The sequence below is a fragment of the Pseudopodoces humilis genome, chromosome 28 (assembly GCF_049639895.1).
Source record: "Pseudopodoces humilis isolate 2021_Gansu_Grassland_sample_001 chromosome 28, ASM4963989v1, whole genome shotgun sequence".
NCBI classification, from domain to species: Eukaryota; Metazoa; Chordata; class Aves; order Passeriformes; family Paridae; genus Pseudopodoces; species Pseudopodoces humilis.
This window is the reverse complement of record NC_142227.1, coordinates 2,324,200-2,339,718: the sequence shown is the minus strand read 5'-3', so window position 1 is coordinate 2,339,718 and position 15,519 is coordinate 2,324,200. Positions and strand designations below refer to the sequence as shown.

General features: G+C 53.5%; 1 protein-coding gene across 2 annotated transcripts; it reads left to right on the top strand.

The window, feature by feature from the left end:
* The first annotated feature begins 260 nt into the window (after positions 1-260).
* Positions 261-14,969, top strand: LOC102112643 (calcium/calmodulin-dependent protein kinase type IV-like). Of its 2 annotated transcripts, XM_088067813.1 has the most exons (12): positions 261-333; positions 746-873; positions 3,993-4,071; positions 4,374-4,436; positions 7,197-7,279; positions 7,371-7,443; positions 8,328-8,418; positions 8,509-8,583; positions 9,712-9,787; positions 9,875-10,001; positions 11,735-11,887; positions 12,254-14,969. In XM_088067813.1, exons 2-12 carry the CDS (start codon positions 776-778, stop codon positions 12,968-12,970), a joined length of 1,635 nt encoding a protein of 544 aa, XP_087923939.1. In that variant the 5' UTR covers positions 261-333; positions 746-775; the 3' UTR covers positions 12,971-14,969. The 2 variants fall into 2 exon arrangements, with proteins under 2 accessions (XP_087923939.1, XP_087923938.1); XM_088067812.1 differs by lacking the exons at positions 261-333; positions 746-873 and having other exon boundaries at positions 3,808-4,071.
* Positions 14,970-15,519: the final 550 nt, after the last annotated feature.

The following is a 15,519-nucleotide window of genomic DNA, read 5'->3' as shown; positions in this document are numbered from 1 at the left end:
TCCCATCCCGGCATCCTGGCAGCTGCATCCGTGCTGCCCGGCATCCCTGGGCTCTCGCATCCCGGCATCCTCCCATCCCTGCATCCCTCCATTCCCGAATCCTCCCATCCCTGCATCCCTCCATCTTCCCATCCCTGCATCCTCCCAGCCCGGCGCCGCTCAGCGCCCCGTGAAGCCCCTCTGAGGAGCTGAGCCGTGAGGCCCAGTTTTGGGGAGCAGCGGGGGGGGGGGGGGGGCGCGGGCAGGCTCAGCACCAGCCCCGGGGGCTCCGGACCCCCCGCGCCCGGGGATGAGGCAGCGCCCGGGGGGACACGAGCGGCGCCGCAGGTAACGGTACGTGCCGGGCCACGACCCCACCCCAAAATTCCCGGGGGCGTGCGGAGGGCCGGGGGGGTTTGGGGGAGGCTGCAGGAATCGGGGTGCAAAGCAATCCATGGGCGCTCGGCCCGCCGGGCTCTGGGGGATCCCCAGACAGGTGGGAATGGGGTGGGAAAAGGGGGAGGAGGGCGGTGGGAAAAGCCGGGGCGGGGGACCCATCCCACAGCGGGGGGAATTATCTCGGAAAAGGCATCGTACGTGCCGGGTGGGAAGGGGATTTGTGGCCGTAATTCCATGGCGCTCGATAATCCCGAGCGCTGGTTTTTCCCGAGCCATCTGGGCACTCCCGGCAGCGCGGGGGGGATTGGGTGGGGGTGAGGCGGGGGGCGCTGCGGGGATCCATGCCGGGGTCTCCCCTTGTCAGCAGCTGGCGGCAGCTCGCAGCCCCCAGCCCACCATGCCGTCGTCCAAGAGCGGGAGCGAGTTTTGGATCGAGGGATCCCACCGGGAGGCGACACTGGAAGATTTCTACGTCGTGGGCCCCGAGCTGGGACGGTACCGGGCGGGGAGAGCGAACAGGGAGGGGCTGGGAGGGGCAGGAGCCCCCCCGGGGTGGGAGAGGGTCCTGGATGGGGCAGGGACTGGTCTGGTGGGGAGGGGGCTGGAGGGAGGTAGGAGGGAGGGAGGGAAGCAGGCGGGGATGGAGTGATGTGGGGAAGGGTGGAGGAATATGGAGGGGATGGATGGGAGGGTTGGAGGGATTTGGGGGCGGTGGTGAAGGGGAATGAGGGGTGAAGGGATGCAGGAAAGGATGCAGGAAGGGAGGGACAGATACCGAGGGGATGGGTGGGTGTGGGAGGAATGGATGAGGAGGGATGGAAGAATGGAGTGATGCAGGAAGGGATGGACAAGCAGGGGAGATGGATGGGAGTAGAAAGGCTGTGGAAGGATTGGAGGACAGATAAGGGGGATGGATGGTGACAGACCCTCCCCTCTGGTGTAACCTGGTGCTTGGACTGTGCTGTGACACTGCTGCCAAGGTCTGGGAGCGCTCACTGGGGGTTTGCAGGTCGGGCCGGGGGTCTCTGGGCCTGTGGAGCTGGATATTCCTCATGCCCATGGCAGTGGGATCGTGGGGAGACCCATCTCCACTCTGAGCACCCCAAGGCTCCGGGGTGGGCAGTCAGGGTCCGCCCTGCCAGGCAGCGCCAGCCTCCACAAAGATTCCCAGCTCTGGATTGGGCTTGGAGGGCCCATCTGAGGGCTGGGGTCACGGGTGAGGTGTCCTGGTGCCCCTCAGGCAGGGGGAGCCGGGAGCCTGTGGGGGGAATTTTGGTGATCCCGTTTGTGGGAGCTCCGGGCTGTGCCAGTGGGAGGAGGCAGCGCTGCCTCGGAGCCCTGACTCTGGAACAGGTGGATTTGGTGGTTCAGGCTGGGCCAGCCCCAGCTGCCACTGGTTTTAAATCCTCAGAGAATCCTAAAAACCAGCAGTTTTGGTGAAAGCAGGAATTTAAGGGTTTATATCAAGGTGTGGCCACATCAGCCCAGGGCTTGGCAGCACCCAGTCCTGCACAGAGGGATGTAGGACAGAAGGACAGGCCTGGAGCCCCTGGAATCCATCCATCCATCCATCCATCCATCCATCCATCCATCCATCCATCCATCCAGTTTCAGCACCAGATTTAAATCAAGCTGGTCTCAGTCCTGGAGCCTCCCACTCACGGTGTTGGGATCCAGCTGGCATTTGGGCTGTGGGAGCTCACTGGCCGTGCACAGCTCTCCCTTAGAGCCTCTCCTGGCAAGGTTGGAGCCGGTTCTGGCCAGGAAACCCCAGGGAGCAGGAGAGGGACGGAGGGAGCTGGGCAGGGATGTGGGGACAGCGGGGAGGACCCAGCCCGGGGCCGCTCCCGGCTCTCGCAGCGGCCGCACGTTCCAGGCTCTCGGCAAATCCCATCGTTCGACATTTTCCAGTTCATCTGGGAAGCAAATGCAATTATCTCCCATCGCAGGCAAGGCTGATTTGGGATATTTATTTGAGGCCTTGAGCTGTGGCTGCGGGGGCCGGCGGGGGCCGAGGTGTGGCGAATTCCAGCCTGGATCCGAGCGCTGCCCTAATTGGGGACGCGTGAGGGGCAGCGCCGCGGGCACAGCGGGCACAGGAGCCACCCCGAGCCCTCCTAAACACCGAGCCGAGCGCTCCTAAATGATCTCGTTAGCGGCGGGAATCAGGCTGGGAATTGTCCGTGCGGAAAAATGTACAGGGAGGGTGAGAGGCGACAGATCCTGGCTGGGATTCAGTCGTGGAGAGGGGGTGGAAGGTCCTGCCCCGTGTCCAGCCCAGCTGGGAAATTCCAACAATAACCTCGTGGCTTCTCCCGCTGGATGAGCGTTGTGGGCACAGCAGCAGCGATGCCGTTTTGGGGTCAAATTGCAGCTTTTGCCCGTTTTCCTGAGCTGGAGCAGGTGGTTGCCGCCTCTCCCCTCCCCTCCCAGCCGCAACAATTCTCCAAATCACTTTTAAAGTCTCATGAAGAACGTTTGGCAAAAGGGAGGAAATGTTTTGAAGCTGGGCAGGGTTGGGGTTGGTCGGTGCCAGGTGGATGCCGCAGCATCCTGGAGGAAGCCGGTACCCGGCGCTGCCGTTGCCATGGGAACGCCGTTCCCAAATTCAGCCGGATGAGTTGCAAAATCTGCTCGGGGCTTGAAGACAAATCCTTCTTTGAGGAGAGCACCCGGGAGCTCGGGGGCTGCAGCGAGGGGGGGATGTTGGTGGGCTCAGGGGAGGATTCGGTGTGAAATTCGGTGGTTTTGGGGGATCTGATCTTGTCGGGCACCTCCAGGCACAGCCTGAGCTCCGTCCCAGAGGGCGGCGAAGCCAAAGTGCGGCAAAACGCGGCCGATTACCCGGGGGCAGGAATTAATCTGCTCCAGGAGCCAGGCAGGGAGATGGAATTGCAAATGAGCCCCGGAGCTCTGGGCTGATTTCACCGTCCAGCGCTCGGGAAACGCGATTAACTCGAGCCGAGGTGGCTGAGGGGCACGGAGGGGACGCGGCGGTGTCACCTGGCAGGAGCTGTCTGGTGACATCGGGACCCCGGCAGTGTCGCTACTGTCACCCAGAGGCTGCGAGCGGGGACACGGCGGCTCCGGCCCGTCGTGAAAGCCGCTTAAGGATTTAAACCCCCTGTAGAAGTCGGGTTTAATTAAAATAGCCTCAGCCGGGAAGGATGCGGGAGGGCGGTGCAGGAAGGGGATGAGGGGTGGGGATGAAGGAGAGTGGTACAGGAAGGGAATTCAGGAGTGAGGGGATGCAAGAGGAAGGGAATTTGGGAATGGGGGGATTCAGAAGGAAGGGAATTCAGGAATGGGAGGATACAGGAGGAAGGGAATTCAGGAATGGGGGGAAGCAGGAGGAAGGGAATTCAGGAGCGGGGGGATTCAATAACAAGAGAATTCAGGAATGGGGGGATTCAGGAGGAAGGGAATTCAGGAATGGGAGGATGCAGGAGGAAGGGAATTCAGGAGGAGGGAGATCCATGAAAAGCAGGATCCATGAAGAGTGGGATCCACACTGAGCTCCCAGGGCCTGGCACTGCCAAAGGTGCTGGTGGGGGGCACAGGGGGAGCGGGACCCCCAGCTCTGTGCCAGCCTCACGTCCTCCCTGCCCTCCCAGGGGAGCCACCTCGGTGGTGTTCAGCTGCCAGGAGAAGGGCACGGGAGCTCCCTACGCTGCCAAGATCCTGAAGAAAACGGTGAGCGAGGCAGGAGAGGGGCTGGGGAGGGGAAGGCGGAGCATCAGGGAGCCTGGGGGGCAGGGCTGGTGCTGTCTCTCCTCCCCTGCCCCTTGGCACCGGGATGGGGCTGGCACCGGGCACCGCTCCCACAGCCTGGGGGTCCCACGGGGACAAAAGCGCTGGGATTTGGGGTTGGGGTGGGCCCCGAGACAGACTTGGAAATGTGCTGGGAGTAACGAGGGGGTCTCTGCGGGGTGGGGAGCCGGGGCCAGGCCTGGCAGCGCAGGTGACACAAGCTCTGTGCGGGCTCTGCTTCCCAGATCGACAAAAAGATCGTGAGGACGGAGATCGGGGTCCTGCTGCGGCTCTCGCACCCCAACATCGTGAGTAGGACCCTTGTGACACGGCTGCCACCTCCCTTTGGGTCGGGTCCACGGCTGCTGGGGACGGGTTTGCCCTTAACTCAGCCCAGTGCTGAGGGAAGGGCTGGAATGTTCTTGTCCTCATCCCAGCTTGGTGCAGGGTGAAGGCACCATCCCATGGAAAACCCTTCCTGCATCCCATGGAAAACCCTTCCTGCACCCCATGGAAAACCCTTCCTGCATCCCATGGAAAACCCTTCCTGCACCCCATGGAAAACCCTTCCTGCACCCCGTGTCCCCTCCCTGCCTCACCGACAGTGTCCAGGTGATTCCCCACTCGCTGCCACATGAAATTCCTGGTCCTTGCAGCTGCTCTGAGCTCCCAGCTCTGATATCCAAGGCCAAGGACCCCCCCGTCCTCCCCCTCCCCACGCCCTGGCTTGAGATTTCCACCAGGCAAGCAATTTCCATCGAGGAGATCAAATGAATCCCGGGAAAATTGTGTGTTTGTAATGAATCCTGCCAGGGGAGATAAAAGGGGAGGCTGAGGCTGCGGGGGCTGGGGCCGTGTCCTGCCCACCGCCGTTCCCTCGCTCAGCTCTCCGGGGATAACGGGAGCTCCGGGGGCCTCTGTGCCCCCCACCTCCCAAAAAAGGCTCGTTCCCGACTGTGTGGTTCCACTGGGAAGTTGCAAAAGGATCTTGCAGAACACCTGAGTTAAGGAAATGACGCAAAAACCACCTGGGAGCTGCTGTGGGGCTGACGGGCCCTGCTCTGGATGGGATTGTGGTCAGGACATTGTTGGGACATCGCTGGGACATCCCTGGGACATCGCTGGGACATCCCTGGGACATCCCTGGGACATTGTCTTGCCACTGGCTCTGCTGCCCAAGCCTCAGCATCCCTCAAACCCTGGACATGGCTGCTCCCAGCCCATCCTCGGAGCTTTGCTCTCTGGAGAAGCTCCAAACCCTTCATGCAAAGAGATGAAGCCAAGAGAAGTCTCAAACATCCCAAAAACCAGAGAGAAAATGCTCAAAGCACTGGGGGCAAGTCATCTCCAAACCTCTCAGCCAGCTCGACGTGGGCCCATTTTGGGGTGTTGCAGTGTTTTGGGGCAATTTGGTGCTTCAACCTCTTCCATGGAGAAACTTCCCCTCATCCCAGGACATCTGGGCAGATGCAGGGATAACAGCCAGGACGGGAATCATCCGCTCAGAGCAGCCCAGGTGAGGCCAGCCGTGGATGGGAAGAGGCTCCTCTCTGATGTGTTATCAGGAACACCACAGAAAATCCAATTTCTGCCCTCCCCTCTCCTCCTGGGAGCCGTGGAGGAGGATCCAGCCCGTTTGAATATTTAAATCCCCGAGGTTTCCGTGGGGTTCTGCTCATCCCAAGTTCAAGTGATGTTTGAAGAGGAGCTGCTCTGCTCCATTATTGACGCCGGCGCTGCTATCGTGCGGCACCGACCTCGGCAGAGGCTGATAATAGGATTGTAAACTTTTGAAGTTAATAGGAAAATTATAGTGCTCCGTGTATTATTATAATGCAATAAGCTGCCACATAGTGTCTCTCACCCCGCGGGGGATCACGGCTTGTCACCCAGCCTGGGAAGGGAATGATTAAAGCCCCATGAAATTCGTGGTGTCACAAAAGTCTTAAGAAGCGTGAAATTCTTGGGTTTCCATTTTTTTTTTAAATAAAAAAAAAAAAAGGGAGAAAAAGAAAAAAAAAAAAGGAAAAATTGCATTTGGACGTCGCTTTAAGAGAGAATTGTTAATTCCAGATGGGCTGTGGAGGCACAAAGGGCTCGTGTGGAAGCTGAATCACAATAAAATCTGGAGGAAAACAGGGGTTTGGTGCCTCTTGTGCTGCAGAACAATCCAAGGGACATTTCCAGATGGATCCCAGAGTGGCCGTGACCTCGCAGGGTGTGTCCGGCTCTCCCTCATCAGGATCCATCCCCTGGGACTGGACAGGGGCTCCAGGGTGCCCATGGAGCAGCGAAATTCAAACGCTTTCGAGGGGCTCTGACAAACCAGCTCGGAGATGTGAGGAGGATCAAGGCTCTGCACATTCCCAGACTCATCTTTAATCCGTGTTAAGTGAGCGGGGCTGCTGCGGACAGTTAAAAAAATTCAGGTGAAAACCAATCAAGAGTGGGGAAAAACCAAACGGAGGAGGGAAATGTTTGCCCTGAAATGACCCTTTCCCCCCTCCCTGGTGGTCACGGCCTCTCCCTGGCAGAGTTGGGATGCATTCCCACATCCCATATCCCACATCCCTGTATCCCATATCCCACACCCCACACCCCACACCTCACATCCCATATCCCATATTCCATATCCCAGATCCCATATCCCATATCCCATATCCCATATCCCACATCCCACATCCCATATCCCATATCCCATATCCCATATCCCATATCCCATATCCCATATCCCATACCCCACATCCCATACCCCACATCCCATATCCCATATCCCATATCCCATATCCCATACCCCATATCCCATATCCCATATCCCATATCCCATATCCCATATCCCATATCCCACATCCCATATCCCATATCCCATATCCCATATCCCATATCCCATACCCCATATCCCATATCCCATATCCCATATCCCATATCCCACATCCCACATCCCATATCCCATATCCCATATCCCATATCCCACATCCCATATCCCATATCCCACACCCCATATCCCATATCCCATATCCCACACCCCACACCCCACATCCCAAATTCCCTCCTGTCTCCCTTCGCAGATCAAGCTGAAGGAGATTTTCGAGACGCCCTCGGAGATCGCGCTGGTGCTGGAGCTGGTGACGGGGGGAGAACTCTTCGACAGGTACGGATCTGTCGCGGGGGGATGGATCCCAGCGGGATGGGGGAGGAGGAGGAGGAGGATGGAGGGGGCTGAAGGCTCCGTGTGCCCCCAGGATCGTGGAGAGGGGGTTCTACAGCGAGCGGGACGCGGCGCACGTGGTCAAGCAGATCCTGGAGGCTGTTTCGGTACCGTGACCCTGGGACAGCCCTGTGAGGGGGTCCCAGGGGTGGCACTGGGGGGGCTGCACCCAAATGTGCCTGGGGAAAGGGGCCTGGGGCTGTCCCCACCCCAAATATCCCTGGGGAGAGATGCTCAGAGCTGTCCTCATGCCAAATATCCCTGGGGAGAGGCACCTGGAGCTGTCCCCATCCCAAATATCCCTGGGGAGAGATGCTCAGAGCTGTCCTCATGCCAAATATCCCTGGGGAGAGGCACCCGGAGCTGTCCCCATCCCAAATATCCCTGCGAAGAGGCACCCGGAGCTGTCCCCATCCCAAATATCCCTGCGAAGAGGCACCTGGAGCTGTCCCCATCCCAAATATCCCTGGGGAGAAACACCTGGAGTTGTCCCCATCCCAAATATCCCTGGGAAGAGATGCTCAGAGCTGTCCCCATCCCAAATATCCCTGTGAAAGGCACCTGGAGCTGTCTCGATCCCAAATATCCCTGGGGAGAGGCACCCGGAGCTACAGTGACCCCAAATATCCCTGGGGAGAGATGCTCAGAGCTCCCCCCATCCCAAATATCCCTGGGAAGAGGCACCTGGAGCTGTGTCGATCCCAAACATCTCATTTGTCCACTTGCCCTTGGCCATCCAAAGGCTCCGCTGGGAGAAGATGGATCCGCCCTTGGAGGGAATGAAGGGGAGGGAGGAGGAAGGTCAGGGCTGCTCTGCATCCCAGAGTTTCCATGGAAACAGGAGGCTTTAAAAAACGGCAACTCCTGATTGGAAACTGTTCCCGAGTTGGTCCCGAGTTTGTGACAGGTCCCCAATCGCTGCTGCCACCTCCCAAAATCTGTCTGAGAGCGTTCCCGTCCTTTGCACATCCCGTTTTCCCTTTTTCCGCAGTATTTGCACCAGAACGGAGTCGTGCACCGGGACCTGAAGCCGGAGAACCTGCTCTACGCAGACCTGTCCCCCGACGCGCCCCTCAAAATCGGTGCGTTGGGGACCCTGGCGGGGTTGGGGACCCTGGGGGATCCCTGAGCCCCTCCCTGATGGCAGCGCCACTCCCTCGTGTCCCTGCAAGGTGACTTCGGGCTCTCCAAGATCGTGGATGAACAGGACACCATGAAAACCGTGTGTGGGACACCGGGGTACTGCGGTGAGCGAGGGGGAAACCGGGGGGAGGGGGAAATGGGGACGGGAGGGACATTCTGGGGAGGGGGAAATGGGGACGGGAGGGACATTCTGGGGAGGGGGAAATGGGGACGGGAGGGACATTCTGGGGAGGGGGAAATGGGGACGGGAGGGACATTCTGGGGAGGGGGAAATGGGGACGGGAGGGACATTCTGGGGAGGGGGAAATGGGGACGGGAGGGACATTCTGGGGAGGGGGAAATGGGGACGGGAGGGACATTCTGGGGAGGGGGAAATGGGCACGGGAGGGACATTCTGGGGAGGAGAAAATTTGGGATTGGAGGGATATTCTGGGGAGAGGAAAGCAGGGTGGGATGGACAATCCAGGGGATTTTCCCTGCCTGAGGCCCGGCACAACTCGGAGCAGGGATGGCTGGGGCCATGACACACTTGGCTGGCACAGAGCCACATTTATCCCTTTTCCTCCACATTTATCCCTTTTCCTCCACATTTATCCCTTTTTCCTCCACATTTATCCCTTTTCCTCCACATTTATCCCCTTTTTTCTCCACATTTATCCCTTTTTCCTCCACATTTATCCCCTTTTTTCTCCACATTTATCCCTTTTTCCTCCACATTTATCCCTTTTCCTCCACATTTATCCCCTTTTTTCTCCACATTTATCCCTTTTCCTCCACATTTATCCCCTTTTTTCTCCACATTTATCCCTTTTCCTCCACATTTATCCCCTTTTTTCTCCACATTTATCCCTTTTTTCTCCACATTTATCCCTTTTTCCTCCACATTTATCCCTTTTCCTCCACATTTATCCCCTTTTTTCTCCACATTTATCCCTTTTTCCTCCACATGTATCCCTTTTCTTGTACATTTATCCCTTTTCCTCCACATTTATCCTTTTTTTTCTCCACATTTATCCCTTTTTCCTCCACATGTATCCCTTTTCTTGTACATTTATCCCTTTTCCTCCACATTTATCCTTTTTTTTCCTCCACATTTATCCTTTTCCTCCACATTTATCCCCTTTTTTCTCCACATTTATCCTTTTCCCCACACCTGCCTCTGCCCAGGGGTGTTTTTCTCTGCTGGGACCCCCCCACACTGGGTGTGTTTGACCCCCAAACTTTATTTCCAGCCCCCGAAATCCTGCACGGCTGTCCCTACGGCCCAGAGGTGGACATGTGGAGCGTGGGGGTCATCACCTACATCCTGTGAGTGTCACAGCCAGGGGACACGTGTGGGTGTCGTGGGGGTGGCAGGGTTTGTCCCACCGTGTCCCACGGCTCTGTCCCCGCCAGGCTCTGCGGCTTCGAGCCCTTCTTTGACCCTCGGGGGGATCAGTACATGTACAGCCGGATCCTCACCTGCGACTACGAGTTTGTGTCCCCCTGGTGGGATGAGGTGTCCCCAAACGCCAAGGATTTGGTGAGCCAGGCAGAGCTGGGGCTTGGGAAAATGTACATTTTTAAAAAAATTATTTTATTTTATTTTATTTATTTTATTTATTTTATTTTTTTAAATTTAATTTAATTTAATTTAATTTAATTTAATTTAATTTAATTTTATTTTATTTTATTTTATTTTATGTTTTTCCTTTATCTTTTTCCTTTCCTTTCCTTTCCTTTCCTTTCCTTTCCTTTCCTTTCCTTTCCTTTCCTTTCCTTTCCTTTCCTTTCCTTTCCTTTCCTTTCCTTTCCTTTCCTTTCCTTTCCTTTCCTTTCCTTTCCTTTCCTTTCCTTTCCTTTCCTTTCCTTTCCTTTCCTTTCCTTTCCTTTCCTTTCCTTTCCTTTCCTTTCCTTTCCTTTCCTTTCCTTTCCTTTCCTTTCCTTTCCTTTCCTTTCCTTTCCTTTCCTTTCCTTTCCTTTCCTTTCCTTTCCTTTCCTTTCCTTTCCTTTCCTTTCCTTTCCTTTCCTTTCCTTCCCTTCCCTTCCCTTCCCTTCCCTTCCCTTCCCTTCCCTTCCCTTCCCTTCCCTTCCCTTCCCTTCCCTTCCCTTCCCTTCCCTTCCCTTCCCTTCCCTTCCCTTCCCTTTCCCTTTATTTTTATTTATTAATTCATTCAGCTTTATTTATTTCTTGCATATTATTTATTTATTGATTTATTATAATTTATTGTCATTTATTATTATTATTATTATTATTATTATTATTATTATTGTTATTATTATTATTATTATTATTACTATTACGGTTATTATTTCTTTAATGATTTCATTTTTATCCCTTTATTTATTAATTCCTTTATTTATTTACAACATTTTGATTGCTTATTTTGTGATTTCATTTTTATCCCTTTATTTATTAATTTCTTTAATTCTATTTATTTATCACATATTTTTATTATTTATGTTTATCTATTTATTACAAATTTTAATTTATTACAAATGTTCATTTATTTATCACTATCTTCATTATTGATTTTGCTTATTTTATGATTTTATTTTTATCTATGTATTGCATTTTTTATTTTTATTTATTAACCACATATTTTCATTCTTGATTTCATGCATTTCATGATTTCATTTTCATGTATTTACTACATGTATTTAATTAAAATGATTCATTTCTCACACATTTCTATTATTTAATTTTTAATGTGATTTTATTATTTATTTATTGTGATGTACTCTTGCTTTCTTTAATTCCCTTTATTTATTCCTTATTTTTATGATTGATTTTATGATTTAATATAATATATATTCATATATAATATAAATTATATATTTATTGTAATGCTTTCTTATTTTACTCTGACTTACTTCTGAATTACAAAACAATCCAAATAATATATAATATAATATAATATAATATAATATAATATAATATAATATAATATAACATAACATAACATAACATAACATAACATAACATAATATAATATAATAATGTGCAAATATATATAATGTATGTATAAGTATACAATATTGAATAATATTAAAATATAAAATATAAAATATAAAATATAAAATGTTAAATGTTAAATATAATAATAGTAATAGTAATAGTAATAGTAATAGTAATGATAATAATAGTAATGATAATAATGATAATGATGATGATGATGATGATGATGATTATGATAATAATAATAATAATAATAATAATAATAATAATAATAAAATCCAACCACTTCCAAACAACAAAAATCTTGGTGCTTTCAGGTGAGAAAATTGATTGTTTTGGATCCCCAGAAGAGGCTGACGGTTCAGCAGGCCCTGGAGCACCCCTGGGTCACCGGGAAAGCGGCAAAATTCGCTCACATGGACAGCACGCAGAGGAAACTGCAGGAATTCAACGCCAGGAGGAAGCTGAAGGTGACCAGGGACATCTGTCACCTCTGGGGACCTGTGACAGCACCGGGACATCCCCATCCATGGCCTGCAGGGCCTGGAGAGGGCCTTTAAAGGCACAATTCTGCCAAACACCCTCTTGGCATCGCCAGGAAGAGTTTCCAGCTGTGCCAGGGGATTTTTGGGATGGATTTTAGGGAAAGGTTCCTCCCTCACGGAGTGTTGGTGGCACTGAATTCCCTCAGGGAACGCTCCCGGCCCCGATGCTGCCACAGCTCCAGGAGGCTTTGGGCTGGGATTGTTGGGCCGGGCCAGGATTTTGGGCCCGACAAAACATTCCACAATTTTCCGAACATTCCACAATTCCCTAATTTTCTTTCTCTGTCCCAGGCTGCCATGAAAGCCGTGGTGGCCTCCAGCCGCTTGGGCAACCACGGCCACCACGACTGCTCCCGCAGCGGCCGCGCCCAGGGGGGACCCCGAGGCCTGGCCCGGCCCACGGGGACCGGCGGCCCTGAGGCCAGCACGGAGCTCGGCGTGTTCCAGAGTGACACTGACCACCCTGCCGTGACACCGGTGACCGTGTTCCAGAGTGACACTGACCACCCTGCTGTGACACCGGTGACCGTGTTCCAGAGTGACACTGACCACCCTGCTGTGACACCGGTGACCGTGTTCCAGAGTGACACTGACCACCCTGCTGTGACACCGGTGACCGTGTTCCAGAGTGACACTGACCACCCTGCCGTGACACCGGTGACCGTGTTCCAGAGTGACCACCCTGCTGTGACACCGGTGACTGTGTTCCAGAGTGACAGTGACCACCCTGCTGTGACACCGGTGACCGTGTTCCAAAGTGACCATCCTGCCGTGACACCGGTGGCCGTGTTCCAAAGTGACCATCCTGCCGTGACACCGGTGGCCGTGTTCCAAAGTGACCATCCTGCCGTGACACCGGTGACCGTGTTCCAGAGCGACCACCCTGCCGTGACACCGGTGACCGTGTTCCAGAGTGACCACCCTGCCGTGACACCGGTGACCGTGTTCCAGAGTGACCACCCTGCCGTGACACCGGTGGCCGTGCCAGGTGCCAGCTGTGACAGTTAGCGGGTCCAAAGCGGTGACACCGCCGAGCCTTGGCCGCTGCCGGGGGTCCCGAGAGCCCCGAGCCCGTGGTCTGGGCTCCGGACCATCCTCGTGTCGTGTCCTGTCACCCCCCGGTCGCTGTCCCTATGTCTGTGCCCGCCCGGCTGAGGGGACGAGGCGGTGACTTTCTCTTCCCACTCCACAGCACTTTAGGCCGCTGCAGCTTGGGAAGATCCCAAAAAACGAGGAGCAAAGAGCAGAAGTCAGGATTTCTCCCACATTTCCCTCAAAGGCAGCCAGCTGTAAATAATCCTGAACGTTTGGCTTTTGTTTTGGATTTTGCTGTCGTAGCTGTGACAGCTCCAGCGCTGTCACCAGCCCAGCTGTGGGGTTGCTGCTGTTTTAGGAGGGGTTTTAGGAGCCTTTGACCCCAAATGTTCGATTTTCTCCAGAGAACAGCCCAGTTCTTCCCTTGTCATTCCCAGGCACAACCGGGTTGTGTTTTTTTGGATGTGTTCCCCACCTTCAGCCTTGCTGTGGATCCCTGCTGGTGCTGGTGGGACTGGGAATGCTGGTCCAGCCTCCCCTCAGCGTTCCAGGTCGGGATTTACATGATTTTAACACAGGAATTTCCACAATTCTTGAATATTGTGAGATTTTGCCACGTAACTGCAGTTCCCTGAGAAAGGACGATGAGTTTGTATCTTTTTTAATTTTTATTTTTTAATGAAATCAGCAGGAAAACTTCTTGAAAAGGATTTTTTTTTTAAAGGCAGGAAACAGGATAAGCATTTTCAGATTTTAATACAGAGCAAGTGAGTGGACAGGAAAAGCCATATTCCATGTGGGAATTACAGGGAGCTGGTGGGATCCTGCCAGGTTTGAGCCCTGAGGCAGCAACCATGACCTGCACCCCCACATTTTGGGCTTAGAGTGGTGTGTTCAGGGTAAAAATCCCACCTGGAGGAGAATAAATTCATAGTGGAGATTCATTCCACCAGGATGGGGCCAGAGAATTGAGCAGCTGGGACAGGAAGGGGGGAAAAAAACCCCAAAATTGGATGTTTTGCCGAAGGTGACGCAGCGGTGACGGACCTGAGGGTGACAGAGCAGGGTCAGGAGGTTGAGGTGAGAGCAGGGGGAGGAAAGAAGGATTTTGGGTTTATCTCCAGCACAAACAGAAATGAAAACAGCTCTGAGTCAGGATCCACCCTGGAGCTCAGTGGGATTTTGGGAGCCAAAGACAGCAGAGAAATAAAGTGTTCAAGAGGGCTTTTAATTGGGAAAAAATATCATGGCTTGACCAGAGCTGCACTTTTTTAAACTCGAGTTGCTCTTTTGTGGGGAAGCAGCTGCCCAGAGAGGTGTCCCAGGGGGAAATGAAGCCGCTGATCCCATGGGACTCTGCAGCACAGGGAAATTCTCCCTTTTTCTTTGCATTCTTTTGCAGGAGGGGAAGTTTTTCCCTCTCCTTTTTCTAATCCTGAGGGCTAAGCCTTGCAGGGTGCTGAGCTCCAGAGTCCATCCCGTCCTTGGATGTCCTTCCATCTCTGTGTCGTGTCTCTGGCAGGACCTGAACTCCACCTCGTTGTTTCCTAACCCAGGTTTTAAAGACTATTTTCTATCTTTTGACACAAAATGCTGATTAAAGCCCCTCGCAGGACCAGGCTGGGCACCCCCAGAGCCTGCCAAGCAGGGAAAAGGTTGATTAACAGCTGCAGGATTCCAAATCCTGCAGGAAAATGGGAATTAACAAATCAATTACACGAAGGATCTCTAGGATACTCCAGAAGGAGGACAGAACCAGAACGGGAGTTTGTCTCTTATTATTATTCCACAGGTATCCGTATTTAAAGATAGGAAAAACGCACTCCTGAGAGCAGAGCCCAGGGAGGTGCATTTCGGTCTGTTGCTGTTTGAAGAGTGTGTTTGAGTGACTGCTTCAGTGTGGTGGTGACAGTTCTGACAGCCAGGTGTTTATAACCAAGTAGAGACAGTGAATAAAGCGTCAAATCCCAGAGCGTGGGCTCCGTTTCCACTGTTTTTTCTCGGAATGCCGGGGCTAAAGATTGGCGTGGAATGGGTTGAGTTGGAAGGGAATTTAAGGATCATCTCGTCCCACCCCCTGCCATCCCCAGGGACACCTTCCAGTGTGTCCCAGCTTGCTCCAAGCCCCGTCCAACGTGGCCTGGGGATCCAGGGATCCAGGGGCAGCCACAGCTTCTCTGGGAATCCCGTTCCAAGAATTCGGATTAGATCCGCCTTGGATTGACTCTGCGGGGGTGCCAGGGGCACACAGAGCCAGCCGGGCTCGGGAAGGTGTCCCTGTCCCTGTCCCTGTCCCTGTCCCTGTCCCTGTCCCTGTCCCTGCCCAAACCATCAAATGACGTCACCGCTCGCGGCAATGACGTCACTCTCCCCGTTTCCATGCTGCGCGCCCAGACAGGGCGTGGCTTTCCCAATCCTCCAATAGCAGGTGAGCTGGGCGTGGCCAAGGCGGCAGCGTGCGCTCTGATTGGTCGAGCCTCGTGTTTCGGCGGCGGAGGGGAGGGCGGGGCGCCAGGCGGCGC

Excerpts from the sequence above, each read along its gene's own strand:
- LOC102112643 (XM_088067812.1), top strand. The coding sequence starts at position 3,871 with ATGAAGAGTGGGATCCACACTGAGCTCCCAGGGCCTGGCACTGCCAAA. Across the intron at positions 4,437-7,196 it reads GGCTCTCGCACCCCAACATC|ATCAAGCTGAAGGAGATTTT; the intron begins GTGAGTAGGACC and ends CTCCCTTCGCAG. Across the intron at positions 7,444-8,327 it reads AGATCCTGGAGGCTGTTTCG|TATTTGCACCAGAACGGAGT; the intron begins GTACCGTGACCC and ends CTTTTTCCGCAG.